The sequence below is a fragment of the Phyllobates terribilis genome, unplaced genomic scaffold, assembly GCF_046119375.1.
Source record: "Phyllobates terribilis strain yellow unplaced genomic scaffold, ASM4611937v1 Scaffold_4__5_contigs__length_816908805, whole genome shotgun sequence".
Taxonomy (NCBI): domain Eukaryota; kingdom Metazoa; phylum Chordata; class Amphibia; order Anura; family Dendrobatidae; genus Phyllobates; species Phyllobates terribilis.
Genome location: NW_027362764.1, coordinates 794,905,990 through 794,922,738, shown reverse-complemented (window position 1 = coordinate 794,922,738; position 16,749 = coordinate 794,905,990). Strand labels below are relative to the sequence as shown.

At 45.5% G+C, this 16,749-nt stretch overlaps 1 protein-coding gene across 2 annotated transcripts in view; it reads left to right on the top strand.

Annotated features, from left to right (window-relative positions):
- LOC141266087 (cytochrome P450 2C20-like) overlaps positions 1 to 2,997 on the top strand; it is a 451,920-nt gene extending 448,923 nt beyond the window's left edge. For both annotated transcript variants that reach the window (XM_073679995.1, XM_073679993.1), the window contains exons 9-10: positions 914 to 1,055; positions 2,292 to 2,997. In XM_073679995.1, coding sequence (XP_073536096.1) covers positions 914 to 1,055; positions 2,292 to 2,476 — 327 coding nt within the window. In that variant the 3' untranslated portion in view covers positions 2,477 to 2,997. The remainder of the gene's footprint in view (positions 1 to 913; positions 1,056 to 2,291) is intronic.
- The last annotated feature ends 13,752 nt before the right edge of the window (positions 2,998 to 16,749 follow it).

Sequence of the window (16,749 nt, the reverse complement as noted above, 5' to 3'; positions counted from 1 at the left end):
TAATCGCCGGTCCCTTCAGTACCTGGTTCATTGGAAGGGGTATGGTCCTGAGGAGAGGATGTGGGTTCCTGCGTCGGATATTAACGCAGACCGATTAGTTCGGGCCTTCCACATGACTCACCCGGATAAACCTGGCCCTGAGGGTCCGGAGGCCCCTCGTAGAAGGGGGGGTACTGTCACGGGTGTGTCGCCACGAAGATCGTCACGATTACACAGCCTGACTTCTCGCAGCTGAGTTTTTGGTGCTTTGTGTTTTTCGGCAGTGAGGGAGTTAACTCTCTCTCTCTCTGTGCTAGACGAGGTCCAGCCTCGCCCAGCTGCAATCAATGCTGCTGTAGTCGGACTCCTTCAAATGCCTGCCGGTCTGTTGGGGAAGTGTCGGTGAAAGCATTTCATGCAGACTAACAGAGCGGATCGTGGTATTTGGAGTTTCAGAGCTAATTGTATTTGGAGTGCTTTTTCCCTTCCTCGCTTTATCATTTATCTCCTTTCCCGTTGGTGTTCCCTCTGTTGTAGTTGTGTAGTTTTTGTATGCAAGGTGGTTTTGGTTTTACCCTTGTACTGTCTCGTTCGTCTAAGTACTGAGTGTGGGCATATTATTACCTGTCCCCTTTTGTTGTGATCAGGGGTCCTTCTCAGGACTAGATTACTTAGGTGCAGGGATCCTCAGGAGGTAGGGGTTACGCTGGTGGCCTGGACCTCTGTACCTTTAACAGTACCTCCAGGTAGAGGGATTAGTCAGGGCCCCAGCTTAGGGTCAGCTTAGGCCCCCTACCTCCAGTACACAGAGACAGCGTGACAATCCGCTCATCTCTATATCTGACCATTGGTACATAGTTAGGAAATTCTGGGTCTACTGTGATCTTCATGATCTATACACGTTCATGTAACACCTAATGTTTCTTGATATCAGGGAACAACTGTGGTCCCCTTCCTCACATCAGTCCTACAAGACCCATCTCAGTGGGAAACTCCTGAAGAGTTTAACCCTCAGCATTTTCTGGATGAGGATGGGCAGTTCCGCACCAGGTTGGCGTTCATGCCGTTTTCGGCAGGTAAGAACCAAAATGGTAGGCAATTTTCTGAGATTTTGGGCAAAGTGAAGAATTGGGGTCTAGAGATGCATGAATCCAATTTCTCAGGAAAAACCCCATGAACAGGCGAATTTGAACTTTGCCTGATCGGCTCTTCTCTAATTAAAGTTGAGGCATTGGGTCTCTTAGGCCTAAATGAATGAAGTGATTTGAGCAATTTTCTGTAACTATCACTAATATTTTTGAAATGGTTTTATTTTTTTGCGTTATTATGTCTGCCCTATATATTGTATTATATTATATTATGTCTGCCCTATATATTGTATTATATTATATTATGTCTGCCCTAAATATTTTTGGATATAATTAATTTTACGTGCTAAGCGTGGGAGGGTTTATTGTCAGGGCCGAAAGAAGTGTGAACACACACGAACCAGGTTAAAGTTTGTGTCTCTGTAATTTCCATGACCCAATAAACATTTTTGGATTCGTCAGTGGTGACTGCCGCCTTCTTTCTTAGTTACAGTTCTTTTCTTTTGTGTAAGGTATTGCCAATTCATATAGAAAATATCTTCTAGATCTCAGCAATAAATGTGAAGGGAACCTGTCATGTCCTGATGTGCTTTTCACCTATAGATATAGGGTTAATCTGCAGGTTTCCAAAACCATGCAGCCACAACTCTGAAAGCCCGGCTACCGAGAGGAAATTAATTGTATTCCTCCCGGCAGCCTGCAGATTTCAGTCTTAGAGTTGTGCCAATGTGGCTTTACTCTCTACTCCTTACTTCGTGAGCAGCTGTAAGCACGCTGCGGCACAGTGACTGACAGCCATCTCTGCAGTTTATGTGCCGCAACCATTCACTAAGTAAGGAGTAGTGACTAAACCTGCATCGGCCTGCCTTTATGACTGAAATCCAAAGGCTGCCGGGAGGAATTTAATTAATTTCCTCCCGGTATCGGCACTTTTAGTGTGGCAGCCGGGCAGCTTTGGAATACTATTGCAAATTAAGACTATAATTGCAGGTTATTAGCGTTTGGGGACATGACAGGTTCCCTTTGAAGGATTAAATCATAGCATGGTACTGCTCAAACAGCTGATGATGAACTCAATAATGAATCTGCACTGATTATTATATGCCAGAAAATATAAATAAATGGACAGCAAGCAGAGGTCTTTAGATGGTGGGAAACTAAAGCACAGAGTGACTCCAGGAATAAGATAATTCCTTATTACATACGTTTTATTTTGTCTTCTAGGGAAGAGAGCTTGTCCTGGACAGAACCTGACCCACATGGAGCTCTTCATGTTCTTCTCCGCTTTGCTCCAGAAATTCACCTTCACCCTCCCCTCGGGGACAGAACGTCAGGACTCGAAATATCTGAGCCTTAACAAGATGGAAATCATTAGATCTTCCCTGATATGTGCTGTACCTCGAGCCTAGTCCAAGTGACCAACTGCCATCCAGCCGCCCAACATGGATGAGAATATAAGAAAATAATCCAGAACATGAGACAAAAAGACACTGATGAAATAAAATGTAAAGAATTAGAATTTACTGGGAAAAATTGGGAAAACCCTAATTCATTCACATTGTGTCAAATTTATTGGCAGAATTTCAGTCAAATTCTTTAAAAATTACAAAACTTGAGTTAAAATGGAGAAATATGGTAGATGAGTAAGGTAACCCATTTGCTTCTTTTTTTTGGGCTTGTTTGCGCCTCTAATAGACGAGACAATTCTTCTTCTTTTGAGCACCAGCGTTGTACTCTGCAGTAATTTTCTTGTCTGTTCAGGATGTTTCTTGACTTTTTTCCCCCTTTCATTAGAAATTTCTTTACACACACAAGATTTCCTTTCGTTGGATATCCTTCCTTTTTCACAACATTCTTTGTCTACTCTCGACACAGTTTCAAGAGAAAAATGCACAGAGATCCAATAATAAAATCTGGTGTCTCTAATAAAGTGGCTCTTTCATTTTCATCTACCAGACATATTTCCCATGCTTGCCAATGTGTGCACAAATGATACTTGAGCAGGTATCTCACCTACTTGTGGTTAGTGACTTCACCAATCATTGTGCCAGTCTCATGTTGGTGCCAGAGGACAAATAACATTAAAGTTGTTATGATACTGGGGAAGTGCTAATGAAATGCCATGGCCAGAAAAGCATGAGCGACGCGCAACAAGGATGTAGATAATGACTTTAGGAGCAATAAGAGTAAATACTGTAGAAGGTAATATCAACTGTGGCGCCCTGCTACGCACAGGTGCCACAGAACCCAGTAGGGTGCATGGATGGACTTCTCCACAAGAGGCCCTCATTACATTCACACACCTCCACCCTACCACCTCAGACCAGCAGAGGGAGCCCGTTAGGGATATATATATATGGAGGGTGGAGCCAGGCAGCTCAGTCAGAAGTTAGTTCAGTCAGTGAGAGGAGAGAGTGAAGACAGTCTGGGAGCAGAGTCTCTTTAGGACCTCTGCTCCACAAGAAGGGCCCAGTCCTAGAGGCCCAGGAGGGGAGCAGAAGAGAAGGCTCCAATTTACAGAAGGGATCCCAGGGGGTACGGCGAGTGCAGGACAGCTTCTGGCTTTCATAGACCAGTTGCCGCAGACTTATTCTAATCCCCGTGAGGGTCAAGCATTTCCGGGAACTCCAGTAAGATAGGAGGGACTTCAGAGCACCCGAGCAGGGCAGGAGGGAGAAGACCCAGCGTGAAGACGGTCTAGCTAGGAACACGAGAAAGCGGGGTTCCTTCAGGTGCTCCTAATCTGCCTAAGGAAGAGCTGAACCCCTGCCTGGTGAGCGCAGCATGACGTGGGAGGCTGGCATCCGTACAGTGCACCAGTGGAACTTTCGTAAGAACTGTGAGTAAAGACTCGGATGACTGCACCGTACTGCCTCTGTCCATTATTTCGGCTGCGCCATCTTTCCCTCCCTGCACTACAACGCCCAGCACAACCCTCGCTTTCTACACTGCCCTGAGGCCTGCCGCTCCACCTGTGGGGAGCCGTTCCATCACAAGCTGCCCTACCATCTGCCTCAGAGGACTGCTCCGCAGCGGCAGCTCCCTTTAGCCGCGTGGGAAGAAGAGGGGCGTAACCACTGGAAGCACGCGAAGCCCAGGACATGCCCCGCCCCTGACCTCGAACCAGGAAGCGTCAGGTCCTGGAAGGAGTCCAGAGGACGCTCTGACGTCAGACGTGAGCGACGCAAGGTCCTGGAAGAAGACCGTCGCCCGTGGAGCTGCGGCCTATCTGATAAGAAGTGAAGAAGGTAGGCTACGGTTTACTAGGGGGGCGCAACCATGACCGACGAACAGCAAGCTGCCGGATCACCGGTTAATGCTCCTGATGCCCAACTTGCGCCCCACCATCAGGGGTCGTGACTCCGTTGATACCCATGGCCCTGCCGTATATCCCTGGAGCAAAATGGCTTCCCCAGTATGATGGCAAACCAGACACCCTGTCCGGGTTCAAGAGGAAAATATGCGGTATACTGGAAATGTATAATATGACTGGTAAGCAGAGAGCCGCTGTTGTGCTGAGACAATTGACTGGTGCCGCAGAGCAGGAAGTTGAAACCTGGCCAGCCGCAGACCTGGAATCAATATCCACTATCTTTAAGAGACTGCAAACTGTGTTTGAAAACCGCACTGAGACAGATCTCCGGATGAGGTTCTACCACTGTGTCCAGCAACCTGAGGACAGTATTCAGGACTATGCCTGATGCTTTCAGAAAGCCCTGCCGGCCCTGAAACAGGTTAGTCCAGCCAGCATACAAGATGAAAATAAAATGCTGACGGAACAGTTCACCCGGGGGTTGAGGTCCCAGGAGGAGAGCAGAACTGGACAGTGGTGGGCTTTAGATCATCCAGACGCCACCTTTGACATGGCTATTAAGGGTCTACAGCCCCTGGAAACATCAGGGACTGCTATCCAGCGCTACCAGGGTGGGGCCACCCCAGTGACCGCAGCACCCACCGCTCCTTCATTGACGGCTGAAACAAAGTTGCAAACAGTGCCCCCTAGCAAGTTGGACAGCCTGCGCTCTGAAGTGCGTCAGCTAAGTAAAACCCTGGCCACTGTCCTGAGCACCCTGCAGCTACAGGAGGAGCCCGAGCCGGAAGGAAGGATTCTACTCCCTGACAGCCCTGAGGATGTCCCCTGGATGAGGAGAAGAAGGAGGACAGTCACAACACCACCCCGTAGGAGGACATTGCCACCACGGAGGAGGACAACGCCACCCCGTGGGAGGACCAACGACCAATGTCGCCCTCCAGGAGACTTCATCTGCTACCGTTGCCACAAGGCAGACCACACAGCGCGGAACTGTCCTTTAAACGAGCGAACCCTGGGGCCGAGGGCCGACACCCAGGAGTAAACCAACCAGGCCCATTAAGCTGGTACAATCGGTTTGTAGGAAGAAGGCCTTTCCTGTCCTTCGTGCTGGATGGGATAGCAGCACCTGCATTACTGGACACCGGCTCACAAGTAACCATCATACCTGATGTCCTCTACAAAAGGTACTGGTCCGTAGATGAACTCCGCCCGCCAGCCCCGAACCTCTCTGTGTATGCCTCTAATGGCCTTCCTCTTAACCTAGTCGGGGTTAAGGACGTGACAGTGAAGGTGGGGAGAGCGGAACTAAAGGACCAAGGACTGATTGTAGTTGAATCTAACCCTGGTCATACAGACTTGTATATGATACTTGGTACGAATATTGTTGGTAAATGTTTGGGAGAAGTGTTGTTTTTGCTCCAACAGATTGCTGTCACTGCCAAACCAGGGCAGAGGAAGGTGCTCCAGAGAGAGATTCGAGCCCTCCTGTACCAGCAACAAGTAAAGCTAACAGGTGGTGAGATTGGTAATGTACGGGTGACAGACCCGGTACCCATTGTGATTCCCCCAATGAGTGAAATGCTGATTTGGTGTAGGGAAGCAATAGGTCTCAAGGGACAGAACTACCAGGTGGTAATGGAGCCCATTAGCTTAGAGCACAGACCTACACTTTTGACTGCTAGAGGGGTAGTTGATGTACGCAATGGGAGGGTACCTATACGTCTCCTAAATTGTGGGGAGGAGGAAGTTAAATTACCAAGATACGCCTCTATTGCCAGGTTGTGTACTGTAAATGATGATGCCATACACCCAGTGGAATCCTTGACCCCACCAGATACAGTGGAGGACAATGACTCCAAAGCTCAGCTGGAGGATTGGTGTCAACAGCTCCATGTTGGGACTGACACCACTCCTGTCCATCAAAAACAAGGTCTACACAGGGTGGTCCAGGAATACGAACAGGTATTCAGCAAACACTCACTTGATTTTGGGAGGATTAAAGGGGTACAACACAATATACCCACAGGTGACCATCCACCCATCAAAGAACGTTACAGGCCCATACCACCAGCACACTACCAGAAAGCAAAGGAAATGTTGCATGACATGAAGAAAGCAGTGATAATAAGAGATAGCTGTAGCCCCTGGGCAGCTCCCCTGGTCCTGGTGAGGAAAAAAGATGGAAGCATGAGGATGTGTGTAGATTACAGACAGGTAAACCTCATAACACATAGTTTCTGAGGAGGACCGGGAGAAGACGGCCTTCACAACCCCGATGGGACTCTACGAGTTCAACAGTATGCCGTTGTGACTCTGCAACGCCCTTGGAACGTTCCAGAGATTGATGCTGTTTGGGACACTGTAACTTTGAGACCGTGTTGCTATACCTGGAAGACGTGATAGTGTACTCCAAGACGTATGAGGACCATCTGAAGCACCTGGCGGAGGTATTTGAAGCATTGTCCCGGTATGGGATGAAATTGAAGCCTTCCAAGTGCCACCTGCTCAAACAGAAGGTTCAGTACCTGGGGCACATCGTCAGTCCAGAAGGAGTAGCACCAGACCCGGAGAAGGTCACTGCCATCCAGAAATGGCCGGAACCAAAGAATCTCAAGGAGGTACGCCAGTTCCTGGGACTGGTCGGGTATTACCGGAGATTTGTAAAGGACTACACCAAGAAGGCAGCGTCTTTGCAAAGTCTCCTGGCAGGACAGTCCAACAGAGGCAAAAACCCCCCTTCCAGTGGGGTAAAGAGCAGGCTGAGTCCTTTACAGTGATGAAAAAGATCCTGACTGGCGAAGAAATTCTTGCCTGCCCTGACTACAGCCAACCTTTCCTGCTGTACACTGATGCCAGCAACGAGGGACTAAGAGCTGTGTTAAGCCAGAAGCAGTATGGCAAAGAGAAGGTGATTGCCTATGCCAGCAGGAAGCTCCATCCTACCGAGAGGAATCCAGAAAACTATAGCTCCTTCAAGTTGGAGCTCCTGGCCTTTGTCTGGGCCATCACTGAACGATTCAAGCACTACCTGGCCTCCACTAAGTTCACGGCCTATACTGACAACAACCCCCTGATACATTTAGAGACAGCCAAATTGGGAGCCAGGAACAGCGTTGGATGACCCGACTGTCAAACTATAACTTCACCATCAAATATCGGGCAGGCCACAAGAACGCCAATGTCGATGCCCTATCCAGAATGCCTCACCAGTCGGACACTGAAGAAGAAGTGGATGACCTGAAGGAGATTGAGCTACCTGCCTTCCATAGAAATGGGATGGTCCACGAGCAGCTCACCTCTAGGAGGCTTCGTGGAAAGACACTAAACCCTTTACCTCATCACAGTTGGAAGGAGACCCAGGACAGCGACCCGGTTGTCAGCCGTATCAAGGAACTGATAACCCAGGAAGGTTTCTCCCTGGAGAAAGACGCACCTCCACAAGCCAAGCAACTGTGGAATGAGAGAAGTCGACTGTTCATCTATAGGGAGAAGCTGTGCCGAAGGTATAGAATCATAGAATCATAGAATGGTAGAGTTGGAAGGGACCTCCTGGGTCATCTGGTCCAACCCCCTGCTCAAAGCAGGATTCACTAGATCATCTCAGACAGATGTCTGTCCAGCCTCTGTTTGAAGACGTCCATTGAAGGGGAACTCACCACCTCTCGTGGCAGCCTGTTCCACTCATTAATCACCCTAACTGTCAAAAAGTTTTTTCTAATATCTAATCTGTGTCTCCTCCCATTTAGTTTCATCCCATTGCTTCTAGTCTTTCCTTGTGCAAATGAGAATAAAGATGATCCTTCTACAATGTGACAGCCCTTGACATATTTGTAGACAGCTATTAAGTCTCCTCTCAGTCTTCTTTTTTGCAAGCTAAACATTCCCAAATCCTGCAACCGTTCCTCATAGGACATGGTTTGCAGACCAGTCACCATTCTGGTCGCTCTTCTCTGAACTTGCTCCAGTTTGTCTATGTCTTTTTTAAAATGTGGTGCCCAAAACTGTACACAGTATTCCAGATGAGGTCTGACCAAAGAGGAGTAAAGACCGATAATGACTTCACATGATCTAGACTGTATGCTTCTGTTAATACATCCCAGAATTGTATTTGACTTTTTTGCTGCTGCATCACACTGTTGACTCATGTTCAGTCTATGATCTATTAGTATACCTAAGTCTTTTTCACATGTACTGTTGCTTAGCTCTATTCCTCCCATTCTGTATATGCTTTTTTCATTTTTATTGCCCAGATGTAGTACTTTGCATTTTTCCCTGTTAAAAACCATTCTGTTGGTTGCTGCCCACTGCTCCAGTTTATTTAGGTCTTTTTGAATCCTCTCTCTCTCTTCTCTAGTATTAGCTATCCCTCCTAGCTTTGTGTCATCAGCAAATTTAATCAGTTTACCCTCAATTCCTTCATCTAAATCATTGATAAAGATGTTGAACAATACAGGTCCCAGGACGGAGCCCTGTGGTACCCCACTTGAGACATTCATCCAGCTGGATGTGAAGCCATTTACAACCACCCTTTGAGTCCGATCACTAAGCCAGTTATGAATCCACCTAACAGTTGCCTGGTCCATTGCATACTTGGTCATTTTTTCAATAAGGATGGTGTGAGATACTTTGTCAAATGCTTTGCTGAAGTCAAGATATACTATATCTACAGCATTTCCCTGATCCACCCAGTCAGTGATTCTGTCATAGAAGGAAATTAAGTTAGTCTGACATGACTTGTTAGTTACAAACCCATGCTGACTCTGGTTAATCACTTCATTCTTATCCATGTACTTACATACATGTTGCTTAATAATTTGTTCAAAGATCTTTCCTGGTATAGAAGTCAGACTCACCGGCCTATAGTTCCCTGGGTCCACCTTCTTCCCCTTTTTGAAGATAGGAACAAGATTTGCTCTTCTCCAGTCTTCTGGGACTTCTCCTGTTCTCCAAGAATTTTCAAAGATTATGGAGAGTGGTTCTAAAATTTCTTCTACGATCTCCTTCATTACTCTTGGGTGTAATTCATCTGGACCTGGAGACTTGAACTCATTTATGTTAGCTAAATATTCCCTCACAATCTTTCTGTTTACAGATACCTTGGATTCCTCTATTCCTTTAAAAGGACAGTGAAGTTCAGTTGATGTTACATTTTCTTTCTGAGAGAAAACAGATGCAAAATAGGAATTAAAAAGTTCGGCCTTCTCAACATCCTCTCTTACCATTTCTCCATTTTCATCCTGTAAAAATCCTATAGCATCTTTGACTTTTCTTTTACTTTTGACATACCCCCAAAATCCTTTTTTATTGCTTTTGACATCTCTTGCAAGCCTTAATTCATTGTCAGCTTTAGCTAACCTGATACGTGCCCTACAGGATCTGCAGACTGCATTATAATCTTCTTTAGATATGCCTTCCTCTTTCCATTTAATAAACATTTCTTTCTTTCTTTTTAGCATGTGTTTAAGTTCTGTGTTCATCCATCCTGGTTTCCTTAAATGCTTCCCATTCTTCCTACTTTTCGGGATTGTTAACGATTGTGCTTTGAGAATCTCATTTTTAAAAATTTCCCATCCTTCCTGGACATTTTTGTCCTTAAGGACATCCAGCCATTGGATCCCTCCTATTCTCTTTCTGAGTCTCTTAAAATCTGCCTTTCTAAAATCTAATCTTGAAGTTTGAGTCTTCACATGTCTTCCTCCTCTAGTTATCCAAAATTCTATAATAGCATGATCGCTGCCTCCTAGGGTCCCAGCCACCTTTACCTACTCAACCATTTCCTCCCTGTTTATAAGGATTAGATCCAAAGTAGCATATCCCCTTGTTTTCTCCCCTACCTTTTGGAAGATAAAGTTGTCAGCAAGAGAGGATAAGAATTTGTTTGACCTGTTAGTTTTACTTGAGAGAGATTCCCAACAAATGTCTGGATAGTTGAAATCTCCCATGACCACTACGTCATATTTTTTGGAGAACTTGGTCATTTGATACATAAAGAGTTCATCCATATCTTCAGCTTGCCCAGGTGGCCTGTAGTAAATGCCTACAATGGTGTCCTTTCCGTTGTTCTCTCCTTGTATTCTTACAGTTTCCACAGAACTCCCAGTCTCTGAAGCTTCAATCTCTGTGCAGATATACGCTTTTCTAACATACAATGCAACACCTCCTCCTCATTTATCAAGTCTGTTTCTTGCAAATAAGTTGTATCCTTTTAGCCTTTTATTCCAATCATGTGTATCGTCCCACCAAGTTTCAGTGATTCCAATGTCATCATATTCCTTTTCCTGCATTAGTAGTTCCAATTCTCCTTGTTTGCTGCCCATGCTTTGTGCATTTGTATAAAAACATTTTAGTATGTGATTGGTTTCTCTTCCTCCCATATTTTTATTATTTAAATTGTTTTGTCTTTGTTCTTCCTTTCCACTTCCAGTAGCAGAGATATCAATAGTATTTGTCAGCTGTATGGCTTTTTCTGGCCTTTTGCTTCCCTTCCCACATTGTTCTAGTTTAAAGCTCTTCTGATGTAGCAAGGCGACTTCCAAATACATGTTTTCCAGTCTTCGTAAGGTGCACCCCATCTCTAGCAAGTAGTCCATCGTATAGGTAATTCATTCCGTGATCCAGAAATCCAAATCCTTGTTGACGGCACCATCGATGTAGCCAGTTGTTCACCTGTAGAATCTTATTCCACCTCATTGTTCCATGGCCATCCACTGGGAGGATGGATGAGAAGACCACCTGCGCTCCCAATTCTTTCACTTTCTTGCCTAAGTCTTCAAAGTCACTGCAGATGGTTTCCAGGTCCTTTCTTGCGGTGTCATTTGTCCCCACATGTATTAGCAGGAATAGGTAGTGATCTGTAGGTCTGAAGAGTCTTGATATCCTGTCAAACACATCTTTAAGTTTTGCTCCTGGAAGACAGCACATTTCTCTTGAGGTTATGTCTGGTCTGCAGATAGCGGCCTCTGTTCCTCTTAACAGGGAATCCCCCATGACCACCACTCTCCGTTTTTTCTTCACAACATTCTTCTTTCTCCATCCAGGAGGATTCTGAGGGCTTACAAGGTTATTCATTGCTGGCAAAGTCTTATTTTGCTGTATTTCTTCATGGTTCTCCTGCGTGAGAGCCTGGTACTGGTTCCTGAGCAGTATGGGTGCTGACTGCCTCTCGATCCTCCTGCTTCTGTGAGTCACATGCTTCCATTCCTCTGTTTCGTCAGGTGCAGTTCGAATTTCTTCTCTTTCTGAATCATGAAGAGATAATTCTGCTCTGTCTAAGAACTCTTCACCTTCCTTAATGATTTTCAAGGTAGTTAACCTCTCTTCTAGATTTCGCAACTTTTCCTCCAATAGGGACACAAGCTTGCATTTCTGGCATGTGAAGTTTGGCTTTTCCACTGGCAAGTCTGTGAACATGTAGCAGGATATGCAGCTCACCAAATGGCTCCTGGACTCTTCCATGTTCTTATTGTTAATGTTCTGAAAACAGTGAAAAAAGCTTAAAAAAAAAGCTTCAAAATGCAGTGGGAATATGCAAATTATCTCCTCAGGACTCCTCCCTGGTTTACCGATGTCCTCTTTTCAGCTCCAACAGCCAAAATCCAGTGTTCTTTGAGCTCGCGGAGACTCTTCACTTACCCCAAAATGCAGTGGGAATATGCAAATTATCTCCTCAGGACTCCTCCCTGGTTTACCGATGTCCTCTTTTCAGCTCCAACAGCCAAAATCCAGTGTTCTTTGAGCTCGCGGAGACTCTTCACTTACCCCAAAATGCAGTGGGAATATGCAAATTATCTCCTCAGGACTCCTCCCCTGGTATGTTAACCCTAGAACCCATGAGATGGTATGGCAGATCATAGTGCCCAGGACAGACATCCAGATGGTGTTGGAGGCCTACCACGATCAAACCCGGCACTTTGGCTGGAAGAAACTGGAAACCTGAAGAGTCGGTTTTATTGGGTTGGAATGTGGAGTTCCATAGAGACCTGTTGCCGAGATTGTGGACCCTGTAGCCTCAGAAGAAAAGACTACAGCAGCCAGAAAGCACCCTTGCAGTCCATCAAGACAACCCAGCCCCTGGAGATCTCGCTCTGGATCACGTCAAGCTGTCACCCAGCAGGTCAGACTACTCCTATGCCCTGACCATGGTGGATCACTACTCCTGGTTCCTGGTGGTAGCCCCCGTCAAGGATCTGACGGCAGAAACTGCAGCAAGGACGTTTCAAGCATACTTCTGCAGGCCCCATGGATACCCGGATAAGGTGCTGACGGATCAAGGCCCTGCCTTTGAAGCCGAGCTGTTCAAAGAGTTTTGCCATCTGTACGGGTGTAAGAAGATTCGGACTACGCCGTACCACCCTCAAACTAATGGTCTATGTGAAAAGATGAACAATATCGTCATAGACCTGCTGAAGATCTTACCTTTAGAAGAAAGGAATCAGTGGCCAGACAAACTACCTGATCTGGTAGATCTGTACAATCACATACCTGTGAGTTCCACCAGTTGTACCCCAGCATACCTCATGAGAGCAAGACCCGGAAAGTTGCCCATGGACCTGGTGCTTGGAGTGGTAGAGCCGGAAGCCGATATGTCCACTGAAGACTGGGTTATGACCCGACAGGAGCAGTACAAGAGATTACAGGCCTGAGTCGAAGACAGTCTAAATAGGGTGAGAGATAAGCAGGAAGCACAGTATAACAAGAGTGCACCCGCAGAACCCTTGACACCTGGAGAAGTTGTGCTGAAGCAAAAGAGGAGAAACCACAAGCTTGATGACCAGTGGGAAAGAGAGCCTTGCACTGTGTTAGATTCCAGGTTCGACAATAGATAAACCTGTCTAATCAGTAAAGATGGAGGTAAGACAGCTGTAACAGTCTCAAGAGACCGCTTGAAGTTGTGCCCAGGTCTATTGAAGCCACAGGAAGAAGTACCTCTTATAGTGGCTGAAGAACCCAAAGAAGATGTACTCCATACTGGCCAGATTGGCCTCAACTGGATGGAGCTGTAATAATACCTGTGATGCACTTCTACCAGCAGCCAGAAGACTCTCCACTAGAGATGAGCGTTGTTCGACTCGAACTGTTCGCCAATCTCAAATTCGAGCTGTTTTGGGCGATGTTCGAGCCGTTCGGCGAACACGAACGATTTGAGAAAAATTCGGCTGTTCGAGGTTATGTTCGATAACTGTTCGTGCACCAAAATCATAACTGGATTTTTTCTCAGTAATGATGAAAATTAATGTTAATACGCAGTTTGAGTGTACAGCGGGGTGGGGGGAGGGGCAGGGGATGGATCTCTGCAGGAATAATGAAGATCTCCATTTTTTTTTCTCTTTCCCGCATTTACAGTGGGGAGGTGAAATCTGTCAGCCTATCAGCAGCGCACACACGGAGCGAAGTGCTTTTTTTCACACAAGCAAGGGCATGTGTCATTGGCAGTGTATGTCACATGTCCTTGCCCTATGAGACCAAGCCATTTTCCCGGTCGCCACCATTTTCTCACTGCTGCAGCTGCGTGTTAGACGGCACCGCTGTTGCTGTGTGCGCTATACCTTGTTAATTTAAAGCCAATTTTCGCACAAATCTACAGATAGCTTGGGAGTAGGGAATAGTTGTGATTGCAGTCCTTTAAAGGACTAGGTTACAGCATTTCCTATGACTTTTATCAGGCAGGTCTGTGCTCTTAAATAGATAGATTGTGGGAGTAAAGACTAATTGTAATTGCAGTCCTTTTCAGGACTAGGTTACATCAGTTCCTATCAGTTTTTGCCAGGCAGGTCTGTGCCAGTGCTGTGCAAGTTTTTTTCACAGCATTTGGCTGAATCTAGCAAAGCTAATCCTTTTTGGCCTATTGCAGAGTGTGTTAGTCAGTGGAGTAGCCTATCTGTGTTGCAAGATATACCACCTGTGTATAGAATACCAATTTTTTTACTGCACCTAGTGAAGTAAAATCTTTTGGGCATAGCATCATTCTATTAGTCCATCTATACTGACCTCCATCAGTTTGCAAATTGAATATAATTTTTTTCTGCATCTAGCTCTGAAAAAATATTTGGCCTTCTAGCAGTGTGTGGGAATTTCTCTATTAGTCCATCTATACTGACCTCCATCAGGTTGCAAATTAAAAATAATTTTTATCTGCATCTACCTCTGAAAAAATATTTGGCCTTCTAGCAGTGTGTGGGACTTGTTCTATTAGTCCATCTATACTGACCTCCATCAGGTTGCAAACTGAATATAATTTTTTTCTGCATCTAGCTCTGAAAAAATATTTGGCATTCTAGCAGTGTGTGGGATTTTCTCTATTAGTCCATCTATACTGACCTCCATCAGGTTGCAAATTAAAAATAATTTTTATCTGCATCTAGCTCTGAAAAAATTTTTGGCCTTCTAGCAGTGTGTGGGACTTTCTCTATTAGTCCATCTATACTGACCTCCATCAGGTTGCAAATTCAAAATAATTTTTTGTCTGCATCTAGCTCTGAAAAAATATTTGGCCTTCTAGCAGTGTGTGGGACTTTCTCTATTAGTCCATCTATACTGACCTCCATCAGGTTGCAAACTGAATATATTTTTTTCTGCATCTAGCTCTGAAAAAATATTTGGCCTTCTAGCAGTGTGTGGGACTTTCGCTATTAGTCCATCTATACTGACCTCCATCAGGTTGCAAATTAAAAATAATTTTTATCTGCATCTAGCTCTGAAAAAATATTTGGCCTTCTAGCAGTGTGTGGGACTTTCTCTATTAGTCCATCTATACTGACCTCCATCAGGTTGCAAATTCAAAATAATTTTTTGTCTGCATCTAGCTCTGAAAAAATATTTGGCCTTCTAGCAGTGTGTGGGACTTTCTCTATTAGTCCATCTATACTGACCTCCATCATGTTGCAAACTGAATATATTTTTTTTCTGCATCTACCTCTGAAAAAATATTGGGCTTCTAGCTGTGTGTGGGACTTGTTCTATTAATCCATCTATACAGACCTCCATCAGGTTGCAAACTGAATATAATTTTTTTCTGCATCTACCTCTGAAAAAATATTTGGCCTTCTAGCAGTGTGTGGGACTTGTTCTATTAGTCCACCTATACTGACCTCCATCAGGTTGCAAATTCAAAATAATTTTTTGTCTGCATCTAGCTCTGAAAAAATATTTGGCCTTCTAGCAGTGTGTGGGACTTTCTCTATTAGTCCATCTATACTGACCTCCATCATGTTGCAAACTGAATATATTTTTTTTCTGCATCTAACCCAGCCAATAGTTTTGGCCTAATGCCACAGTTTGGCCACTCAGCTCTGCTCGGTTCCCATCCATTGTTTTTTTTGTGCAAACAACTCCAGAGTTGTGAATTAGTTAACCACCAAAATTAGTGGAAAAAGGCCTGCTGCTGGTGGAAAGGGGAATAGGCGTGTTGGGAAGGGGAAAAAAGGTTGTGTCTGTGGGGTAGGTGTTAAAGCAACAGTAACATCTGCAGAAGAAAGACCATCTTCCAGCCAAACTAAAATGTCTACTTCTTTTAGCGGACAATGTGATAAGATCCCTTTCTTACGGCCACGCCAATCGCTACAAATTCCAGATGAGGCACAAAAACAGCAGGTGCTTCAACGGATATCAAGTGCTCCTTTAAGTGGGCTCTCCTCCACATCAACTTCAACATCACAAATACTCCAGTCCTCAAAGGTGTCACCCCAATCGCACTTGCTTCCTCACAGCTCCCAAATCTCCAGCTGCCCGTCTGAGTATGAGGTAGAACAGATGGTTGAGTCTGCAGAGCTGTTTACTCATACTATAGCCTGGGAATCAGAGGTCGACTCCAGCGCTTCTGTGAATCCAGACGAGGAAATGATCTGCACTGATGCCCAGAATCTTTATGAGTCGGATCCAGGACCAGACGCAGAAGGTTCTGACCATAATGTAGACCCTCATTCCCAAACTGTAACTCCTGTTGGTGGAGACAATGAGGAAGACGATGATGAGACTCAAATACCTGATTGGAGCGACAACTTTAGTTTTTTGTCAGGGCAGGAACAGGTTGGCTCTGAGGACGACGGGTGTGATAACGCACAGGGTGATGATGATGAGGTCGGAGATCCCACTTACTGTCAACCCACTGTCAGCCAAGAGATGAGGTCAGCAGAGGAGGTGGAGGAAGATGCTAGTGACGACGAGGTCAGGTTGCGCCTTCCTGGACAGAGACGTAGTACTGGAAGCACGTCAACAACTGCATCCTCAGACACAACTCTGCCTCTCACCACAAGTCGTGGTGGCTCTTCAGGTCGCATGGGTGCTAAGCCTTGCATAGCCTGGGCATTTTTTCAGATCGATAAAGATGACCCAACTCGTGTTATCTGTAACATTTGTCAGCAAAAGCTAAGT